The sequence below is a fragment of the Atractosteus spatula genome, chromosome 25 (assembly GCF_055471065.1).
Source record: "Atractosteus spatula isolate fAtrSpa1 chromosome 25, fAtrSpa1.hap1, whole genome shotgun sequence".
NCBI classification, from domain to species: domain Eukaryota; kingdom Metazoa; phylum Chordata; class Actinopteri; order Semionotiformes; family Lepisosteidae; genus Atractosteus; species Atractosteus spatula.
The window spans coordinates 7,699,494-7,720,236 of NC_142730.1; the positions used below are offsets into that span (position 1 = coordinate 7,699,494).

General features: G+C 50.2%; 1 protein-coding gene across 2 annotated transcripts; it reads left to right on the top strand.

The window, feature by feature from the left end:
- The first annotated feature begins 414 nt into the window (after positions 1-414).
- On the top strand, positions 415-19,616 carry lingo4b (leucine rich repeat and Ig domain containing 4b). 2 transcript variants are annotated; one of them, XM_088905169.1, is made up of 3 exons: positions 415-481; positions 15,309-15,427; positions 16,479-18,464. In XM_088905169.1, the coding sequence occupies exons 2-3, from the start codon at positions 15,320-15,322 to the stop codon at positions 18,327-18,329; spliced, it is 1,959 nt and encodes a 652-aa protein (XP_088761295.1). In that variant the 5' UTR covers positions 415-481; positions 15,309-15,319; the 3' UTR covers positions 18,330-18,464. The 2 variants fall into 2 exon arrangements, with proteins under 2 accessions (XP_088761295.1, XP_088761294.1); XM_088905168.1 differs by lacking the exon at positions 415-481 and adding an exon at positions 4,857-5,260 and having other exon boundaries at positions 16,479-19,616.
- The last annotated feature ends 1,127 nt before the right edge of the window (positions 19,617-20,743 follow it).

Genomic DNA, 20,743 nt, shown 5'->3' on the forward strand with positions numbered 1-20,743 from the left:
TCCCCACACACCAGCTCTCAGTGGGGAGGAGAGCAGAGTGATGAAGCCAGTTCAGAGACAGGGGTTATTAGGAGGTCATGACTGGTAAAGGCCAGGGGGGAAATTTGGCCAGGGCACCAGGGTTACACCCCTACTCTTAATGAGAAATGCCCTGGGATTTTTAATGCCCACAGAGAGTCAGGACATCAGTTTTACAAATCATGTGAAGGCCGGCACCTTTTTACAGTACAGTGTCCCCATCACTATACTTGGGGCATTAGGACCTACACAGACCGCAGGGTGAGCGCCCCCTACTGGCCCACTAACTTTTCTTCCAGCAGCAGCCTTAGTTTTCCCCAGGAGGTCTCCCATCCAGGTTCTGACCAGGCTCACACCCGCTGAGTTCCGGTGGGCTGCCAGCTGGGAGCTGCAGGGTGGTGGAGGACACCAAACCGCAAAGAAGATCTGCCAGGAATCTGCCCCAGGCTCGAGCCAGCAACATGTGAGCACGCAAGGCTCGGTCTGCACTCTGTGCCAGTTTAACTCTCGGGTTCTTGGGGAGCTCTGTGCCAGTACTGAGGGGATGCAGGAGGTAGCAGGTTATATGAAACTATGTGTTTCGAACCGACGACTTGCCAGGGATGAAGTGGAGGAGAACTGTGAGCCCCAGTCAGATAGCAGAAGCTGGCTATCAACAACCTGGCCAGAGAAGGGTCCTTATCCCCTCATCCGCCTTAAGAAACATGTTTCACACAAATGGGGGTAAACGAGTTCTTTATACAAGCTGCAGAAAACATACATTCTGTTCTTTTGATCATTGGCGGGCGGCTCTGATGCACTGTTAAGCTTTCAGGTGTGTGCTGGTTTGTAGTCTCTCCAGGTGAGCCCTGAGGGGTTGCAGACGATGATCAGCCTCTACAGCAGCGGTGAAGAGAGCTGTTCGGTATCTGTAGTGTCCTGCGATCTCCACCACCACAGAATACATTTCTGCTGTGAGAGGTGGGTTCATTTTCCCCAGCGGGCTTGTTGGGCACAGGCTCAAACCCGTGTCTTGACAGCAGAAAGGATGTTGTCGTTTACCTCCATTGTTTTAATTACATTAAAACCCTAATGGTGGCGCCCAGCCATCAAGAAGAAGGTCGGAGGAAAGAAGCTGCTGGGCTCTGAGCCAGGAAGCAGCAGAGTTAGGAAGAAGGAGGTCTGCTGGAATGAAGTCAGCTCTTTCTGGAGCTCTGTCAGTGCTGTAGGTGCTGTAGGGGCTGTAGGGGCTGTAAGTGTTGTTGGTGCTGTAGGGGCTGTAGGGGCTGTAAGTGTTGTTGGTGCTGTAGAGGCTGTAGGGGCTGTAAGTGTTGTTGGTGCTGTAGGGGCTGTAGGGGCTGTAAGTGTTGTTGGTGCTGTAGGGGCTGTAGGGGCTGTAAGTGTTGTTGGTGCTGTAGAGGCTGTAGGGGCTGTAAGTGTTGTTGGTGCTGTAGAGGCTGTAAGTGTTGTTGGTGCTGTAGGGGCTGTAAGTGTTGTTGGTGCTGTAGGGGCTGTAAGTGTTGTTGGTGCTGTAGAGGCTGTGGAGGCTGTAGGTGCTGTAGAGGCTGTAAGTGCTGTAAGGGCTATAAGTGTTGTTGGTGCTGTAGGGGCTGTTGGTGCTGTAGAGGCTGTAAGTATTGTTGGTGCTGTAGAGGCTGTTGGTACTGTAGGGGCTGTAAGTGCTGTAGGTGCTGTTGGTGCTGTAGGTGTTGACAAGTATCAGTTAATAATCTCCCATAGTTATTCACAGGTATGCAAGTGATACAATTTGAAGGTGTTCTGTTTCAAATGCTTGTAATACCTGTTTTATTCCCTCTTGACATGACTTGTCAGTACTCAGCCATGCGTACCTTGTGTAAGTGTCCGATGCTTCCTGCCTCTCGTCTTAACACACCCCTGTCTCTGCTGGATTTGGCCCCACCTGAGCTCTGAGTCACAAGGGCTAGTGGAAGCTTTTAAGTAACATTTAGACTTTGTGTTGACCTGTTTCTGCACTCTTCCCTCTGTTTCTAAAATACTCCAACTTCTGGAGAATTGTTTCCAGCTACTCTGCCAGGAAGAAATTTAAGCTGCCTCTTCTCAGTTTGCTTATGAAGAGTTTGCTTGCTTATTTCTTAACAGGTGAGCAGTTTTTAATGAGCAGGTGGGAGTGACCGTGTATCACTTGCTCCCCCATTGAAAGTGTCTTTTTTTCCTTCTGCAGAGGTCTGGTTCTTTCCATTGTAGGCACCACACTTGAACAAGTGGCAGGCGATAGGTACTGGATTAACATGATTAATTTAAAGGAGCAGCACAAAGGAACTAAGCCTCTTTAGTCTTGAACGGGGTGGGGTGGGGGGTATTAGTGATTTCAAATTCCATCCAACCTTCCAACAGCTGAAAGCACATTTAAAAAGATCGCTCCAATAGGGAAATTATATTAATTAGCCTGCGCTTAAGAGCTCCACTGGAGTAAAAAGCTGATTAAGGGGTTTGACAGTATAGACTTGTGATCAAGATTTACCCCTTTATCCTACCCCTGTCCCATTCTTCCACCCACTTCGTAGAACTGCCTTGTTCTGCCTAGAACTGCCTAGCCGGAGCCTAGCCCCTGTCCAAATCAATTCATTTATTTTTGGAGCATCGCTTGGCTCCTTTCAAAGTTAAAATACCGTCCACTCCAAGTAAGTAGAAATAAATCCAAATTTCTTTTTTCTTTAAACTCACTGGGCTCAAAGCCATTAAAACTCTTTAGGCCTGCAACATCCTCGCTGTTTTGTCCTGTTCTAATGACACACACAACCTTGCCAGAACTGTTTTCCCAACAGCACTAATGGACTCTGAACCCAGGGTGCCTGTGTGCACTCAGATGAATTAGTTTCAACAGTCTCTCTCCCTCTCTTATTTTCCACAAGGAAGTGAGTTTTACGCCGCCTGACTGTTGAACGTGAGGAAGCAGAAGGCTGTTCCCTATCAAATCTGTACTGCTGTACAGTTTGTGCTCCCAGTTCACAAAATGGCAGCACAGAGGTCCCAAAACACGGAAATCTCTCGAAAATGTTTAGATACTTCTGCGCTACAGCGAGTTCAGGCAGCTGCCTGCTTTGATTTAACATTAGCTCAGAAATCAGGGAACAAAAGAGCAATTTGTAAGCAAGGTAATGGGAAATAAAGGTTTGTATATTATTATAAAGCAATGTTGTTCCTGGTGACGATAAATAAAGACCACGTTTGATCTGGTATCACTCTTCGCAGGCTGAGAAGCAAAAGAAAAATATTTTCTTCAAAGAGTAAATGTTTTTTTTTAACCAAAGAAAAATAAACAAACAAAAAAATGAACATTTTTCTTTTCCCTAGGACTGAATAGGTAAAGATCTGTCCTCGGAACAGGACGGGCTGTGGGACAGACCACAAAAAAACAAAGTACAAGCAAACCAGCTCTGTAGAGCGACGAGCCACTTCCCCTCCTGACCCCACTGTTCCATCGCCACTACAGGCACGGCCGGAACGTTGTGTTTTCTTTCTTCTCTTTTCAGCCTGGAATAAACCTATTACTTGTTCCTTTGCAGACTACGCATGCTGACGCAGCTCCCCACCTGAACTACTCAACCCTCATTTTGGTTTCCGAGATGCGTTAAGAGCTTGATCGCGGAACTTGATAACCAGCCCTGTCTTAGCTGAGCTCGTTGGGTTTTTTTTTATCGTGATTGGGAGAAAAAAAAAAGTTTATTTTAGTTCCACATTTTGAGAAAGTCCTGCCCTTGTCCCGTGTCTACCTGAGGGCGGCGCCACTTCAGCCAAGCCCGTTATTTCACAGTGTGATCAGCCCTGCCCCCGCCGCGACACGGACCAGACCGGTGCGCTTCGCGTCGCCGGGAGCGGGGAACCCTTTCAACGGACGCCGTGTCTCCCTGGATATAATAAGAATAATAAAGAAGGGGGGGGGGGTCCGCCGTCTTCAGGGAAGTGAAACGCGAGACCGGTGTCCGCCTTCGCTCGGCCGGTCCACCCCCGATTGGACAACAGGACTGGATTCACGGAGCTTAAACAATCACCTGACGCGCCGTCTGCCGCTCTCCTGCATGAGCTGAAAGACATCGCCGCCCCCCCTCCCCCCGCTAATCTTCCCTGGGGGGAGCGTGTGCGGGGCTCGGCGATGGGTGGACAGCGGGGTGACCGGTAGCGCCTCATTCTGTAAGAAGAGGAGACGGTCCTGCCGTGACGGCTGAGTGTGTTCAGTACACCTGGGGCTGGGGATCGCGCGTAAACCCAGTTCGCCTGAACACCGGAGGCTGCTGGTCACCTGTTGTTTCTGCTCCGTCCTCATGTGCAGATCTGCAGGTGGGGGGGTGTAGGATACAGCACGGACAAGTCCCTACGCGCGGCTGATGTTCTTGGCTGCGGGGGTGTCGTCCGTCGTTTATTTCAACCCCCCCCCCTGGCGGCTCCCCTCCAGGCTTTTAATTTCGCCTCCAGCTGCCGTTTCCCTTAAATCCCTCCGTTTGGCTGACCCGTCCATAACTACCCATCATCCCTTTTTTAAATAAATACAGCTACCCTCCCCCCCTCCACACGCACAACGAATCGGTTGTCTTGGCTGCCCGCCCAATGTTGTGGTTATTAAAAAAGAAATGAAACCCCACAGCACTCAGTGGGTTTCACTCCCAGCTCCTTCCGTGCGCTCCGGCTGCAAACGGGCTGTCTGACAGCTCGCAGGGACCCCCTGTACTCTCTCTTTCTCACACTCCGCCACGCTCTCCCTCCCTCTCTCTCTCTCTTAATTCCCTGGAGCGGGGAGAGAGTCCACGACTCGTGGGCCGGCCCCCCTCCCTCTCTAACGGAGAGTACGCAGCTGGGCTGGAAGGAGGTTTTCCAAACGCGGGACAGGCTCGGCCAGGACCGTCCAGCCGGGTTCTTCCACGGAAAGCGTCCCGGCATGAGCGCTTGATCTGGACCGCGGGTGTCGGGTGTGTTACCGCGGAGTCGAGGGAGGGGGGGTGTGTGGTTCAAGCGCGGGTGGGAGCACTTTCTGGTCACTCCGTTCTCCTCCTCCTCCTCCTCTCCCCGCACCCTCGCGTCCAGCCCCCGCCCCCAGAACCACACGCCGAAACCCCGGGTGTCGCCGCGATGTAGACCGGGGCACCGCGGGGGATGGCGGAGCGCCGGGGAAGGGATTAGTTTGTGTGTTGGGGTTTTTTTTTGTTTTGTTTTCCGCCTGATTGGAGAAGAGCGAGCGAACAATGAGGACCTTTCGCTTTCCAGTCTGAAGTTGAGCCGGGCACAGGTAAGTTATTGATCGATCCCCCCCAGAAGAAAAGCAGGTGTTTTTTTTTCCCCGCTGTCCCTCGTAGCAACATAACCCACATTTCGGGTTCGTGCGAGCACAGGCGCTCCTATCCCATAGGGGACCGTAGTCCTCTCTGGAGCCGTTTGTAGTATTTAATGATATTGATGCTGAAAACAAAAAAAACGACTGAACATGTTAAATCGGTTTTTAATCTAGAACCGTGCAGAAGTGGATTGTTTAAATCGGGAATTAATTAAAAATCATATTGATGACAGTAGGCCTAATGCTGAGGCTTCAAATACCCGTGGGGCAGTTAAAATTGCTGTCTGCCCATATCAACTTTAAGATTGGCAGGCTGTGTTTTCGTAACCCTAACCCTAAGTTAGACAGTAATTTCTGTCGAAATGAGATACTTGCTTGTTGTTTTGCACATCGTGATTAAACCGCGTAACCGAGTTGATCATTTTAATGGCCAGGCGTCCGGAGCACGGTCCTCGTTGAAAGATGTCTGGGGTTGGTCGATAATGTCAGTGTAAATCGAACACCGCTCATGAACATTTGACAGATCAGGAGACGTCGCCTACCTTCGTTTCACTGCGACTAAGCCGAATTAATCACGCCACGCGCTTCTGTCGTTGCCCCGCTTGTAAAAAGGTTTTATGAAACCGTGTGACCTTTCCAAAAACGTTATTTCTCAACGCCAACACGACGTAACGACAGGGACTGGGTATTTTCTCATTCCGCAGGGTTAGTGCTGGAGCAGGACACGTTCACAGCTGGCCTGCTATGAGAGCCCAAAGTAAGGGAAGACATTTGATTGATGATAAGGCCGGAATGCGTTGTTGAGCGTTATTTCTGTCCTTAGAATTACCCGAGGCACTGTAAAACGTCTTGTGATATTTAAACCGATTAAGCACTGTTGCTTGGGACTAACGTGGCCGATCGATGAAAATTCGCTGTTCATAAATTGAAGGTGACATGAACGGTCCTCGAGTTATTCTTAAACATATTTGGCCATTTAAAGACACAAGTACCTTTATCAACACTTATTATGACTCAAATGATTTCCAAGAAATGTAACCTTACCCGACTCCGTGTAACAGTGCTTGCATGCTTAGATAACTCTGAATAGGCTAAAGCAACAGATCACATATCTAGAGCACTTGTGTTCCCTGGACAAGAGTATTTCACCTCCCTTCGGCGGCTTGTGCCGTAGTACCCTGCGCCGTCTCTTACCTCTCAGCGTGAGTTGCGAATTCAGAGCACAAGGAAGGTTATCGAAGACGACGAGATCATTAAGCCTGTTTAGCAGATCATTGACTTTTAGACTAATCCACTCATTTCTCGGAAGTGCTCGGTTTAAAGGGAGTGTCTGGGTAGATTGAAATCTCACCGCTCCGACCTTAGATCTGTATTCCACTGCACGCCAGAAATCATTAAGGTTAGAATCAAGAGGGGGCCATCTTGTCCACGTTTCTGGTTTGGCAGATGTGAGGAACCACTGGTTCCACACTCCTACCATCCTTTGTGTAAAGAAAGTAGCTCCTGTTCTTCAGTCCTCAACGCACAACCCCCCCCCCCGTTTCACACTTGGCTCTTGCTTGTGTTGATCCTGAAAAAAAGCGTCGTTTGTACTTTATCAGCTTTGTTGTACAATGGCTTCGTTTATTCAAAAATCCTGAACGGGGAATGGAATATTTTGGACTACGTGTATTAAGTACCCTCATCGTTTCCTCTGTTGAAGACTAGACAGTAAGTTCCTTTAGTCTGTCAGTGGTGTTGTCTTTGTCAAACGCTTCCTCTTGAGTTCATAGCTTATAAAATCAGGATATTGCTTGGTCAGTCAGTCTCCCCTTAGCTGGTTGTCCAGGGACTTTGTAGGAATGATTTAATTACCACTCTCTGAATGACATCAACCATTGAGAATTCTCTGATCCTTATAAAGCTTGTGGGAATGAGTGGGGGTAGCATTTACAAAGCCATTAGCATCCTGTGAGGTGCAACAATGAAATACTTCCCCCCAACTATTTCCTGTTTTTGTGGCTGGCTGTTTTTGGTGGAATGCTGAGCTAACACAGCATACAACAGTCCAAGTAAGGAAAATGACATACTTATATGTATAAAATAATGGGAATCATGCAGAACGTATAATGATTATATTCTTCAATTGCTGGATATGCAATGAGGGTCAGTTTGGAAGTTATTCTTTCCGTTAGTTGTGTTCTTTCCTGGAATTCCTTTCAGCGTCTGCAACTGGAGAAGTCGCCAGTCTGATTTCACGATTGTACCAGAAGCCTGTTTTATGGTTATCTCATTAGAGAAAATTGGAAGATTAAGATGTTTGAGTCGTCCTTGTTGGTCGTGTAGCTCAAGCTGGTGTTGAATAAAAACCCTGTACGTCTGGAGGGCTTGTTTGCAACGGTCACTTCTGCTGCCTGTTTTTGTGTTCATATTCATGTATATACTTCCCGTACATACACACAAAGTAGGTCTGTAGATTAACATGTCTAGGATTTCAGATTAGGCTTAAAAGATTGTTTCTCTCCCCCTAATGTTTCTTCAATAAGAGGATGTTCCATTTCGGACTGCAGTGCAGCACAATCCTTTCAGGATTCTGAATAATTGAAGCAAGACCCCCCTCGTAATCTCTTTTGTTAAAGACTTCAGAGATTCCGTCTTGAGTGTCCCGCAGGACGGGGAAAGGACTTTTCAGATCTGTCCTTTTGTATGTGTTGGGAATTGTATCCACCATGGAAGGGCAGCAGCTACCTGTGTGATACATCCTCACCTGCACTCTCGCTACACAGTAAACCGTCTGGAAAGATGAGAAATTACCACACTGGTTAAATTGAGGGGGGGGGATTTTAGAAGGCTAGATTAGCTATAGTTATATTCATTTAGGCAGGACACTGGAGTTCACACCCCCTGTTCTTACAAATAATAGTAATAATAATAGTAATAATAATAATAATAATAATAATAATAATAATAGCCAATACTGCAGCACTGCGTCAATCACTTACACATAATTTAGGGCAAAGCAAGGGGCGTGATTATTTTGCCAGACAGTTACATACTGTTTGGCTTTAATACTGTTGCAAACTATTCATCAGTGTTGTGCTATTTTCTATTCTGAAGAGAAATCAGCAGTTCCTATTTTAATTATTGAAGTAGTGCTAACTTGTAGTGGTAAAATAAGTCCTATATTCTGCACAGTACAGTATTACGCAATGCACTCAGGAGATGGTTATGGAATACTATCTCCTAGTAGTATATTATTAAATACTGTTTCATTTTTGGTGGCTTAATATAGCATCCCTACTGCAACCATTTAAAACTTTACTGTATCTTGCTCTTATAACTCATTAGCAAGCAGCGCTGATTACATTGGTGCACCGCCTACACTCTGTGCTGGTTAAATCAATTCATCCTTCCATTTTTTTTAACCAGTTCATCCAATTCAGGCTCATGGGGCAGCTGGAGCCTATCCTGACAAACAGCGGGCGCAAAGCGGGGTACACTCTGGATGGGCCAGTTATTCTCAGGGCAAACAGAGAAACAAATTTACGCACGCATGCACGCACGCACAAGGGCCAGTTTTCCTTGCAGCCAATTAACCTGCCAGTATGTTTTTGGACTGTGGGAGGAAACTGGAGCAGCCAGAGGAAACCCACGTCAACACGGGGAAAACATGCAAACGCCACGCAGACAGCAGCCCCAGTCCAGGGCCCCAGCCCCGCTAGGCAGCAATGCTCACCTCTGTGCCACCCTGCCCCCTCTTTACGTGAATATCAATTCCGATTACAGCCCCCACCAGCAACGCACACACATTCTCTGTCTGGCTTTGTTCCACGTGCACGTCACTAGGCCAGCACTTTACTGAGACTCCTCTGTCTTTTAGTGAGTGCCAGGTGATCTTCCTCCGGGCCAGTGACTCTGTGCCCGACAGCAGTTAGTCGGGCACCACACTAGTGCGTAACGGCAGGGGCACAGTCTTGGCAGCACATGACTGTGCCCGTCTGCTCAGCCAGAATCAGGCGAATCGGGACAGCTGGGGGCCGTGCACACAGGGAGCTGCTGGGAATTGGAGATCTAAGGCAGCCTGATCTGAGGGTCTGGCGTTCTGCCACCGTTGAGTAACGAGCTGACGAGGCAGGCTTACCCCCTTGGCACTGGAGAGGGAGGAGAGGGAACAGAGCAAACAGGACACCACCATGCAGCTGTTTCACGCGCGCTGCTGCACTGAGCTCCCAGAGTGCAAGACGTCCAGGCACCGCATCTGTTTGCTCAGTTGTAACTCAATACTAATGAAACTACAGTTCCCTTAATTCTGCAGCAGATTGTGCAAAATACTTTCCCAGAGTTGGTCATTTGTTATGTACTGTAGATGGGTCTTTGTAAGGAGAGGAAGGTCCCATCTCTCTCTTCCTGCTGAATGGGCTGTCGTTTTGCAAAGCGCGTGAGCAAATGTGGACTTCCTTTATGTGACTAGTCGAGCCCCGTCGCGCAACGCTGTCTTATTCGGTCTGCGTTCTCTTTTACTGTTTTTTTTTATTGGTTTTACTGCATTCCTGGCCCGTCGGTCCCAGGGATTTATTAATCTCCTCGGTCTCCCAGCGAGCGGCAGCTCTGCAGCTGCAGCTGGGGAAAAAAAAACAGAAAGCAATCTGCCGATGAGGTCTGAGTGGGGCCTGTGACAGTGACCCACTTCTGCCGGTCTCTGGGAAACGGGGACGGGTGACAACGGCGGCGGCCGGGTGGGGACTGGGGGTGGTGGGGTGGAGGTGGGGGGCTGAGTGAATGTTGCCTTATTCTCACAGGGAAGTCTCGAATCACGGATGAACATCCCTGCGCTTTGTAACAGGAGAGCGATCCGAAAACAGCATCATGCAGCTTCCATCAGTTGAGCAGGACTCAGCAGAATGCTCCTCTTGTAAAGAGGGTGTATTGTGACTCTGATTATTTTGCGAATTACGTGGATAAGAAACGTATAAGCACAGCTACAAACAGGAGGAGGCCATTTGACCCATTTAGCTCCTTTGGTAGCCGCTAGCTAATTGATCTGAGAATCTCATTCGGCTGCTTTTTTTTCCCCCAAAAAACAGAACTTGACAGTTTCAGGACAGACGGGATCAGTCGGGAGATAAACAGAAAAGCAGTGCCAGGAGAATGCCCGTCCATCCCTGCCCACAAGCTATAACTGTGCCAGCAGTGCGATGCTGATACACGCGCAGCATTTCAGTTCCTACCAGAGCTTCTTGTCTGACCCAGGATTGTGAAAGGATATAATTTATCAAGACTGACACCTTGTTAATTCCTCCATTCCTGTGTTCCTACTGTGATTCCTTTGTAATTATCAGTTGTTATCTCTGCATATTTTTTTTTATTTGAGATATTCATGAGCTGTACCATCCAAAGCATTGTTAATGGGCTTCAGAGCATGGTGTTGCATTGATTTCCTTCCCTCTGGCTCCTCAAGCAATGCTAGTGACTGATCTAGCCTATGCGTCTGACAAAGGGTCCTAATATTTTGGACAGGGAGTATTGTTAGCACCACAACTGACAGCTGTCAGAAGACCAGCATGGAAAAGTGATTTGTTAAATGACTGATCGGAACCAGATCATCAAGAGGCAGGACGCTACAGGCCATTTTGAGTCTCCCTCCCCCCCTACCACACACACAACACACAGAAATACCATCAAGTGCACAAAAATAACTGGAACACAAGGGCACAGTTCTGCAGATCACCGCTTGGTTTTAAAACCTAATTGGTTGGCGGCGGAGTTTCCCGTTGGCCTATAATTAGCGCCTGTGGGGTGCAGGAGTTGGGGGGGGGGGGGCCCAGATTTGCACCCCCCCAACACAACAAAGGAGCAGAGACTGAGAGAACCCCTCTTCCTCACTGGCCTGCGCCCGGCCAGATCAGGGTGGAAACCCACACTGAGCGTGTATGTGTGGGGGCGCAGTCTGCACTGTGGGCGCAAACCCCTATCTCTCCCTCCCCATTCACTAGAATCTTGAAAAGGGGAGGGTGCCTCTTGGAGGGCTAGGACAGAAAAGCCCGCAAACAACTGAAGTTTGCTCCTAACAAGTGGACTTTCACCTTTATATAGTGAACAGATATGAAGTGAGTATATGGACACAGTGTGCTAATACGTACATTTACCCCATCATTTCATAGAACTCTACTGTGCTTTTAGAACAGTGTCCCTGTTGCCTAACTGCATTTCACTCTCATTTTACCGCGGTACCTTCCCCACAAGAAAGTTTTTAGATTTTCAGCTTGTAGGGTTTGGAAAATTTAGGAGAAGTCCAAATGCAACAGCTTGGCTCGCGCTATGCTCCCAACTATTTCCAGCAGTGGAAATCCCAAGGATCTGAAACTCACGGTATTCCTACACCCTTCGGTCAGCGCCTTTCAAATCAGCTTGGTATCCCCCTCGACGCCACGGCCACCCCAGCCTGCTGAACCATTGGAAAAAAAAAAAACCAAAACGCAGGGCTGCCTTCCGCGGGAGCTCGATCTAAAATAAAACCCAGCCGAGATGCCAAGACCGGAGATCGCGCCTACCCGGGCCGTCAACACCGCCGGTACTTCCCCGGAGTCGCATCTCATTTCGTAGCGACAGCGCTTTCGGAGCCCAACGCGACTCCCCCGCCGAAAGCTCGGCGCTTCTTCCTCGGCACACCTGCTCGGTCTCGTCCCCGGCCGAGATGGATCTCGTTTACTCGGGCAAGAAGCGCAAAGTAAATATGGCGGTGGGACGCGCCGCGATACTGCTTCCAAGTTCCTCTTGGTGCGGGAGACGTGGCCGGGAGTAGAAACTGACCACCGAGGTCTTCTTGAGAGGGCTTTTGGATCACAAGATTCCGCGCGTCCGTTTTTCTACCTCCGACTTGGTCATTTTGTTGCCTTCGAACCCCGCGAGAAGGGACCGGGTCAGCTGTGCTGTTGGATAATACATTAAGTTTCCTACTGTGATGATCACCATGGCTGTGTACTGTAGGTGTTTCGGAATTGGGGTGATTCCTTCCCGTTCTTGTGGAAAGACAATTAGGAAAAAACCCAACCGACCCAAACATCGGTGTTTAGGCGTGGAAATGAACCTGGTCGTTAAAAAAAGTAGAACTTTTCACAAAACCAATAAATAAAACAACCTTGCAGAATCTCCCCCTGGGCCATTCAGCTAAATCGCCCAGTAAGTATCCAAGATGATTGAATTGTACTGCTGGGGACTCTGTAAATAATACTGGGAAACTTCTGTCTGTCATAACATAAGCTATTTGGATGATTTTCAATGACTTACTTAGATTCTGGAAGCAAATGCAAATTGACACAAAACCGTTCGTTCCTGGACCTTGTTGGCCATTCATTTTTTTTTTAATGCGCAAAGGGAATGACTGAAGCTTTCTGGGGGGAGTTTGCATGTTCTTCCCATTTCCCAGTGGGTTTCCCCCAGGTTCTTCAGTTTCATCTGCTCTCTACAGACGACATTAAGGGGGGAGTGGGTGCATGTGTTTTCTCTGGCACGAGCCGGCATAGCATACCAGGGTGGTGTTTCTGCCAGCGTCCCATGCTTCTGGGATAAGCTCTGGGTTAAAAGTGGAATCTACATGGCGATACAGTTCAAGCAGAGAATAAGAAGCGTTTCTTTACACAGAGGGCTGTGGGAGTATGGAGCTAGTTGCACAGCCTGGTTGTTGAAGCCCATTCCCTTATGTTCCTACATAAGACTTGAGAGGGCCTGCATGCTTGGAACAGGCTCACCACGCTCTCGGACAGATTACTAATTACGCCAGGCAGCTTGCTCTCTGTCTGCACGGGGTGAGGGGCTAAGAACCGTGGGTACATGACTCTAAGTTCTCATACATTTCTGAGTTACCAGATACTGAACTAAGATCATAACCCCCCCCAGTTAGGAACGATCTTTTAGAAGGAAAAATTGGATTATTCCTTGACTGCTTAAAGAAATATTAAAGTGGTTGAAATAAAGTTAGGAGACTGCTGGAGGGCACAGGTGTGTGTTCAGGCCGGATCTGAACGAGGGGAGTCTCTGTATGTAACCGGCTTTAACGCTGGAAGTTGCATAATGGACGAGTTTGTCTAGTTGACCTTCCTCTGATGGGAAGGAGGTTAAAAAAGCACATGGTGGGGGTAATTCAGGGTAGGGAGGGGACAGCCCAAGAATCCGAAACATCCTCTCTCCTGGAGTATAATTAGAGTTTCCAGCTCTGCTAATCTGCCAAGGGACATCTCAAGCACCAAGACGCACGGCCCCCCAGTCGGAGCTGCTATGCAGGGGCAGGAGAGCTGCAGTCGCTGTCGGGTGGTCAGCTGGGGGCGCTGATCCAGAGAGACAGCGGGTCCCAGCAGGTGAAGGAAGCGATCACCCGCACGGGTGTGGGGCACACTGCCCGTGCGGTTCCTTCACACCGGAGCGCGGAATGAGAGCTATGGGGAACAGGCGGACCTCCCAGCAATCTCGGTCTGAAAGGTGGGAGGTGGGGGGGGCAGAAATGGACAAAACTCCCTGCCCAGCCCCCTTCCCGGAGAGCCCCTGCCCCACTGGTCTTATACAGGTCACCTGTCTGGTAAAGGCTGGGGACGCCAGTGGGGGAGTCATTAATTAAGTACGCCAGGTAATTAAGGGAGTGCTTGTCCGGGACAGCTGAGGCGTGTGCCGATCTTGGCTCCAGAAGATCTCCAGCTGAATTCCGTGTCTCCCGCATGACTGAGCGCGATCACACTGTTCCAAGCCTTTAGAAATTGATGATGAGATGGTGGGAGATTCCTGGCCTGGGGGACTGTTTTTTTGTTGTTTTCGGGCTGCCGGGAATGGAAAAAGAGTAATATGACAATACTGAATTGCCTGCGTGTCTTCTGGCTCTAACTGGTTTTTGGTTTTAAGCAGAAGGTGTCCAAAAGGATAGCCCTTAAAGAGGTGGCTGGTGCTCTGAGCCAGGGGCAGGGGGTATGGAGAGCCACAGTGTATAGATAGTCTTTATAGGTCAGAAGATCTGATCATGTTAATTTTCCCTAGTTGGGCAATAGATCAACAAGATCACTGGGGGTCCCCAGCACTAGGGATGGACACCAGTCGATTAAATGAGTTGTTACTGTCATTTACAGCCTCCCCAACTGTGATTCCTGTACTACTGTGGTACTTCGTCTCGTCGTTCTTTGTGGTTTCTCATCTGATGCTACTCCCTGCTGGTTAACTAAAAAAAAAACGATACTGTGGGAGAAGCCTCTTAAGCTGATTTGAGGGACTGTGAAGGGGAAGCTGATTACTGTCGGTCTGTGCTCTCAGACTCATTAAGGAGATGTTTGCACAGTGCTCATTTTCCTCCAGCTCTGGGAGCCGTAACTAGAGCTGTAGGTGAAAACTGTAGGTAACACAGGTTTGAAAAATGTTTGGGCAATGTTGTTTGGGCAATCCTGTCCACTTGGACTAGTCATTTCTTGGAAGAATTTAGCCATCCAGTCCTATAACATTCCCACCTCTTCTAGAAACCCAACACTCTTTGTGTAAAGAATTGTATCTTCAGGCCTAAATGCAGTTCAGCTCTGAAATATCCGCTGGTATCTTTGGGTCCTTGTATTTCTGGTGAACTAGTTTGCTGGATTGTGGCAAATTAAGTAGGAATTTGAACAGGAATTCATAAAACGTAAAGCATTCAGTAATAAGGTCACAAATAATGTACCTAATGTCTAGTAACAATGTAATATGAGCCCAAACTCCTATTGCAATAAGTCAGAATCATTGTTGCCTTTAATATTTATCACCTTTTTTCATTTGGTGCAGAGTGATTTTAGTTCTTCACTTTCCTGCTCTGCAATGGCTTCATGGTACCTGCAGTAGACATGGAACAATCGTTTATTATTAACTGCACAATCAATGAAAGCCTTTAAAGGGAAATAAAGCAAAGTTATTAAATCTTTCAATCAGAATGTGTTAGAGAGACAGGGGTACAATATTGTCGGCAGTGTCGATCAATCGCGTTGCGCTGATCTGTCTCTTTGCCTCTTGGTTCTGCCCCCAGGCTGTTTTCGGATGGTATGCTATTGGGTGAAGGAGAGAGGACGCCGAAGGACCGGAATCTGGACATATCCCAATCGGAACTCCGCTGGTAATGAGAATCTGCAGTCAAACGGTGTATCGGTGAGTCACTCCACTGAAAATAATTAATCTGCAGTGCCCATAAAGCCCTGTGCCAAGTCTGCTTGGCTCCAGCACCATCATCAGTACACAGGGCGTTTGCCCTCCAGAGGGGCGCATATGCTAGAAATTGTTCACTAGAGCAAAGCTCTTGGTGAATTGCCTTGTGCTGACCAATCCCAATGGGTCTCTCGGCTAATGCAACGGCTAACTTTTAATGAAAACAACCTGACAGGCTTTGCACAGGAGAAACCTAATGAACGTGGACAAAGAAGAGAGTTTCCTTCTCTTCACGATTTCACGAACTCCCCTGGCAAGAGCAGGGAAAGCGACTTGGCAGGAGGATTTTGCGGCGCGGGTTATAAAACTGACAGCGTGGCGCCGCAGCCCACGCCCCCCCCACCAGCCGTTGTTGTTTACCAACCTACCCAGTGTGAAATGATTACGGGCAAGAGGAGGGCGTTGAGTCCGGCGTGCTTGCTGGGATTTTTGTAGTTGAGTGGTATGTTGGCTCTCTCATCCAGGATTTTGTTTTGAAGGATCCTGGGGGAGTTGTGCATTGTAATACGACAGGGCAGCTGGTTCTAGATGTGAAAAACTCTTTGGGCACAGAGCTGCCTTTGGGACGTCTCCCCTCTGGCGTCCTGGTGGTTTTGTGTTTTGTGCTGTGGCTCGACGTGGGGGGCGTGTTCAGTGTGGAGGCGGAGCCCTAGATTAAGGGTGAAGTGTTGCCTTAGCAACCGCAGCTGTCCTGGCTAATTAACTATGAGCCTCAGCTGTGGGGCCCTTTCAGACACACTGAGCACCTCCCCGGAGGGACGGGCAGAACCCCGCAAGGGGAGGACCTCCCAGCGACAGCCCCGGAGGGGACTGTGTCACGAGCGTAAAGCCGTCGTATTTCTTCTTTTTATTTTCTCCTCTTCCGCCGTGTATCCCCCACTGGGACAGGTTGAGTTCTGTTCCTGTTCTGGTCTCGCCCTCCTTTTCTTGCAGGCTGGGCCCGGCTTTTTCCTTTTGGGTTTATGCTAGCCTCACACCGGTTCCTTCCCTGCAGGCAGGAGACAACATGTTCCTGGGCGCGGGGCTCCGCTGGACAGTTTGGCTCCTCTCCCTCCTGGCAGGGCTCGGCACCCGCGCCTCCGACACCCCCTGGGCCTGCCCCGCCAAGTGCGACTGCCACCCGGACCTGCGGGAGGTGAACTGCTCCAGCAGGCGCCTGACCGCCGTGCCCCCGGGCTTCTCCGCGGACGCCCAGCGCCTGGACCTGGCCGGGAACCGGCTCAAGACCCTGGGCAAGGGCCAGTTCGCGGGCCTCCCGCAGCTGCGCGAGCTGGAGCTGAGCGAGAACAGCATCTCCCTGATCGAGATGGAGGCCTTCCAGGGCCTGCGGAGCCTGCAGACCCTCCGGCTGCGCAACAACCGGCTGAAGATCCTCCTGGTGGGGGTGTTCTCCGGCCTGCCCAGCCTCCACCTCCTGGACATCAGCGAGAACGAGATCCTGGTGTTCCTGGACTACACCTTCCGGGAGCTGGCCAGCCTCCGGCGCCTGGTGGCCGGCGAAAACGACCTGGTGTTCATCTCGCACCGGGCTTTCTCGGGCCTGCAGAGCCTGCAGGAGCTCCACCTGGACCGCTGCAACCTGACGGCCGTCCCCACCGAGGCCCTGTCCCAGCTCCAGAGCCTGTCCCTGCTCCGCCTGCGGCGGCTCAACATCAGCGTCCTGCCCAGCCACTCCTTCCGCCGGCTGTCCCGCCTGCGCACGCTGGAGGTGGCGCACTGCCCCCTGCTGGAGGCCGTGGACAACAACAGCCTGTTCGGGCTCAACCTCACCTCCCTGACCATCGCCGACTGCAACCTCACCTCCGTCCCCTACGTCGCCATCCGCCACCTGGTGTACCTCCGCTTCCTGGACCTGTCCTACAACCCCATCTCGGTGGTCCGGGCCAACCTGCTGGGGGACCTGCTGCGGCTCCAGGAGTTCCACCTGGCCGGGGGCAGCCTGATCCGGATCGAGCCGGGGGCCTTCCGCGGGCTCTCCAGCTTCCGCCTGCTCAACGTCTCCTCCAACCGCCTGCCCACGCTGGAGGAGGGGGTCTTCCACTCCGTGGGCTTCCTGAAGACCCTGCGGCTGGACGGCAACCCGCTGGCCTGCGACTGCCGCCTGCTGTGGCTCGTGCGGCGGCGGCGGCTGCTCGGCTTCGACGGCCGGCAGCCCTCCTGCGCGTCGCCGGAGAGGGTGCAGGGCCGCGAGTTCCGCGACTTCTCCGAGACCGTGCTGCCGGGCCTCTTCACCTGCCGCCAGGCCCGCATCCTGGACCGCAAGCCGCAGGAGGTCCGGGTGGAGGAGGGCACCACGGTGCTGTTCTTCTGCAAGGCGGACGGGGACCCCCCGCCCTCCATCGCCTGGCTGACCCCGCACCAGACCCGGCTGTCGCCCGCCGGCAGGATCCGCGTGCTGGCCAACGGGACGCTGGAGGTGCGCTACGCCCAGGCGCAGGACAGCGGCACCTACCTGTGCGTGGCCAGCAACGCAGCGGGCAGCGACAACCTCTCGGTGAGCCTGCAGGTGCGGGGCTTCGCCGCCGGCGCCCGCAACCGCACCGCCCCCTTCTTCCCCGAGGGCTGGACGGTCCAGCCGGAGACCCCCGCCTCGCCCAACGCCTCCTCCCAGGACCCCCGGCCCTTCCCCTTCGACGCCAAGACGCTCGTCATCGCCACCACCATGGGCTTCCTGTCCTTCCTCAGCTCCGTGGTCATCTGCTTCGTCTTCATGTTCTTCTGGAGCCGGGGCAAGGGGCAGATCAAGCACACCGCCACCATCGACTTCGTGCCCCGCAATTCAGTGGGGGGGGGCGGGGGCGGGGACGGGGCCGACGGGGGGCGGTTCACTATGAAACTCATCTGAGCGCGGGGGGGACGGAGAGGGGAGACTGTTTGCGCAGGACCGGAAGTGCGCGCGGGCCAACCGCCCCTCCCTTCCCGCCCTCTTCCGGCAGATTCCGCGATCTTGCTGTCCAAGGCGAGAGCTGCCGAGCCGATCTCTCGCTGCGGGGGAGAAGGGAGCACACAGTGTGGAGTCCTGTCGTTGTCTCCGGATCTGGATGGATGGGATTGGGAGGAAGATCTTGCTCACACTTTCTCAGGGGGTGAACATCTCCTCCCTTCAGCCGGAGGTGTTAAAAACGAGGGGGCAAATGAACTAGCTGGGTTCTACGCAACGATGAAAGTATTTTCTTTCTTTCCATTTTCCCCGAGAAAATAAAAGTAATGCTTGTGAAACCTAAACTACGGAGCCCTTAAGGGGACATAGTGTAACAGTTATGATGGTGCGAAAACAAAACGTGAACTTTGTAAAGAAATGGGTCAGTAGTAATGCGAGAGATGGTAATGTTTGTTTACATGAGGACGCAGTGTCGGGCCGGATCGGATCATTCATACAGTTTTGTGTTCTCCAAGGAAGGAAAAACCAGTACAATAACCGAAAACGCGGAGCTCAGACATCCAAAACTACCATCTTGTACAGTCTTGCTATCGTCGCAGGCGGGTTAAAAAAACACCCTTTGCGTGACGTCACAACCTTCGCGCGGGTGTCGCGGACCGCAGTGGTGCGCGTGCGAGATGGAGCCCGGAGATGATTATTTTTTTAATCTAAACGTCATCTTTGCCAGGAATCGCGATTATTTTAATGTATTTACTTTGTGTTTCGTTCTTGAAATCTGGTTTAGATACCAGATCTTTTATTCCAACCCGAACAGTCAATTAAACAATTTACCCAGCTGTTCCCTAAATTCCACACGAAACGTGAACTTTTTTTAAAATGGTACAATTACTCACCGAAACAAACGGAGCCTAATTAGATGTACTACGGTTATCCAGTTAATTAGACTACAGATGCGCCGGAGAGTTGTAATTCAATGAAATAAGAGACCCAGAGCAATCCAGGAACTGAGCTTCAGACTCCCGATTAAAAAAACAACTTTATTTTCTGATGTTAAAAACTAAAAAGCTCTTGCCCACAAACAATGGAAATGTAACTTTCTCCAGATTGATTTTTCACAGATTAGCATTTTGACCCTTCAGCCCTAAAACGAGCTCAGATTATGCAGGGTGTTCCGTTTATAGTTGACATATTTATGTAATGAAACAAAATTTGTTGAACCTCATATTAAATTACGGTGCATTGAATTAAAAACACGCAGGTTTGTTGTTTTTTTTGCTCTTCGCACATTACAGGTCTACTTCTTATAAACGACATGTCTTAAATAATGTCCATAACCATTCATAACCTGTCATTAACAATGTTTTGAAAGTTGTCATCTTCAGATTTAACAAGGATCAAACAACGATTTTCTGCACTTTTCAAACCCTGCATTTTCACATTTCCAGGCTTGCTCGGATATGTTAACTATTCTTCTATAACTATGTATTGTGTCATTCTAACTATCCAATAATTCACAGACGTTTGTAACTTGGCCGTTACCCATGCGATTAATCAATCAGAGAGTGGTATTAGTATATAGCGCCTTGCACTCCAGAGCATTCTCAAAGTGCCACGGGGCCAGAAAGGAGACGCATGCTGATGCTCTGTGGGCAAAGTGCCCTGCTCACTCACTTACTATACAATCAAATAATAAAATAAAAATCAGTTCTTTCCCCTGGCCTGCTTTGCCCCATGGAACTGTTACAGCTGTAACTAAACAAAAACAAAACAGAAACTTCAAGTACTAAAATATTGCTCTCCGATGTTAAAAAGGACCCACCCCCCAGTTTAAAAAAATGAAAATACTATGCTTACACTGGTAGCAGATCTTGTTGCATGGAAGGCACCTTGACTGTAATTTAAATGGGGCTACACAAACAGTGACCCCTCCAGTCCACTCCGCTACACAAGCGTGCAGCTTAATACCCAGTTGAGAGTAATAAGGGTGATAGGGTGGCGCAGTGGTCCACATTGCTGCCCTGCAGCTCTGGGGCCCTGGGTTCAGTTCCTGGGGTGCTGTCTGTGTGGAGTTTGCATGTTCTCCCCGTGTTCACATGGGTTTCCGCCAGTCTGTCTCTCCTGCAATGGACTGGCATCCCGCCCAGGGTCTATCCTGCCTTGTGCCCATTGTGTCTGCAACCCTGAATTGGAATAAGTGGTTGGAAAATGGGATTGCTAAAGCAATCGAAGAACAGTTTGTATCAAGATATTGCCGTGGAGCAGCTAGGATGGGCTTGAAGGGGGAGCAGCCCTGATTTCAGTGACGAATCTAGTGGCAAAAACTCTTTTCTTTCATGTGCTTCTCTTAACTTCTAACTTACTTGCAAAAGTACTCCAGC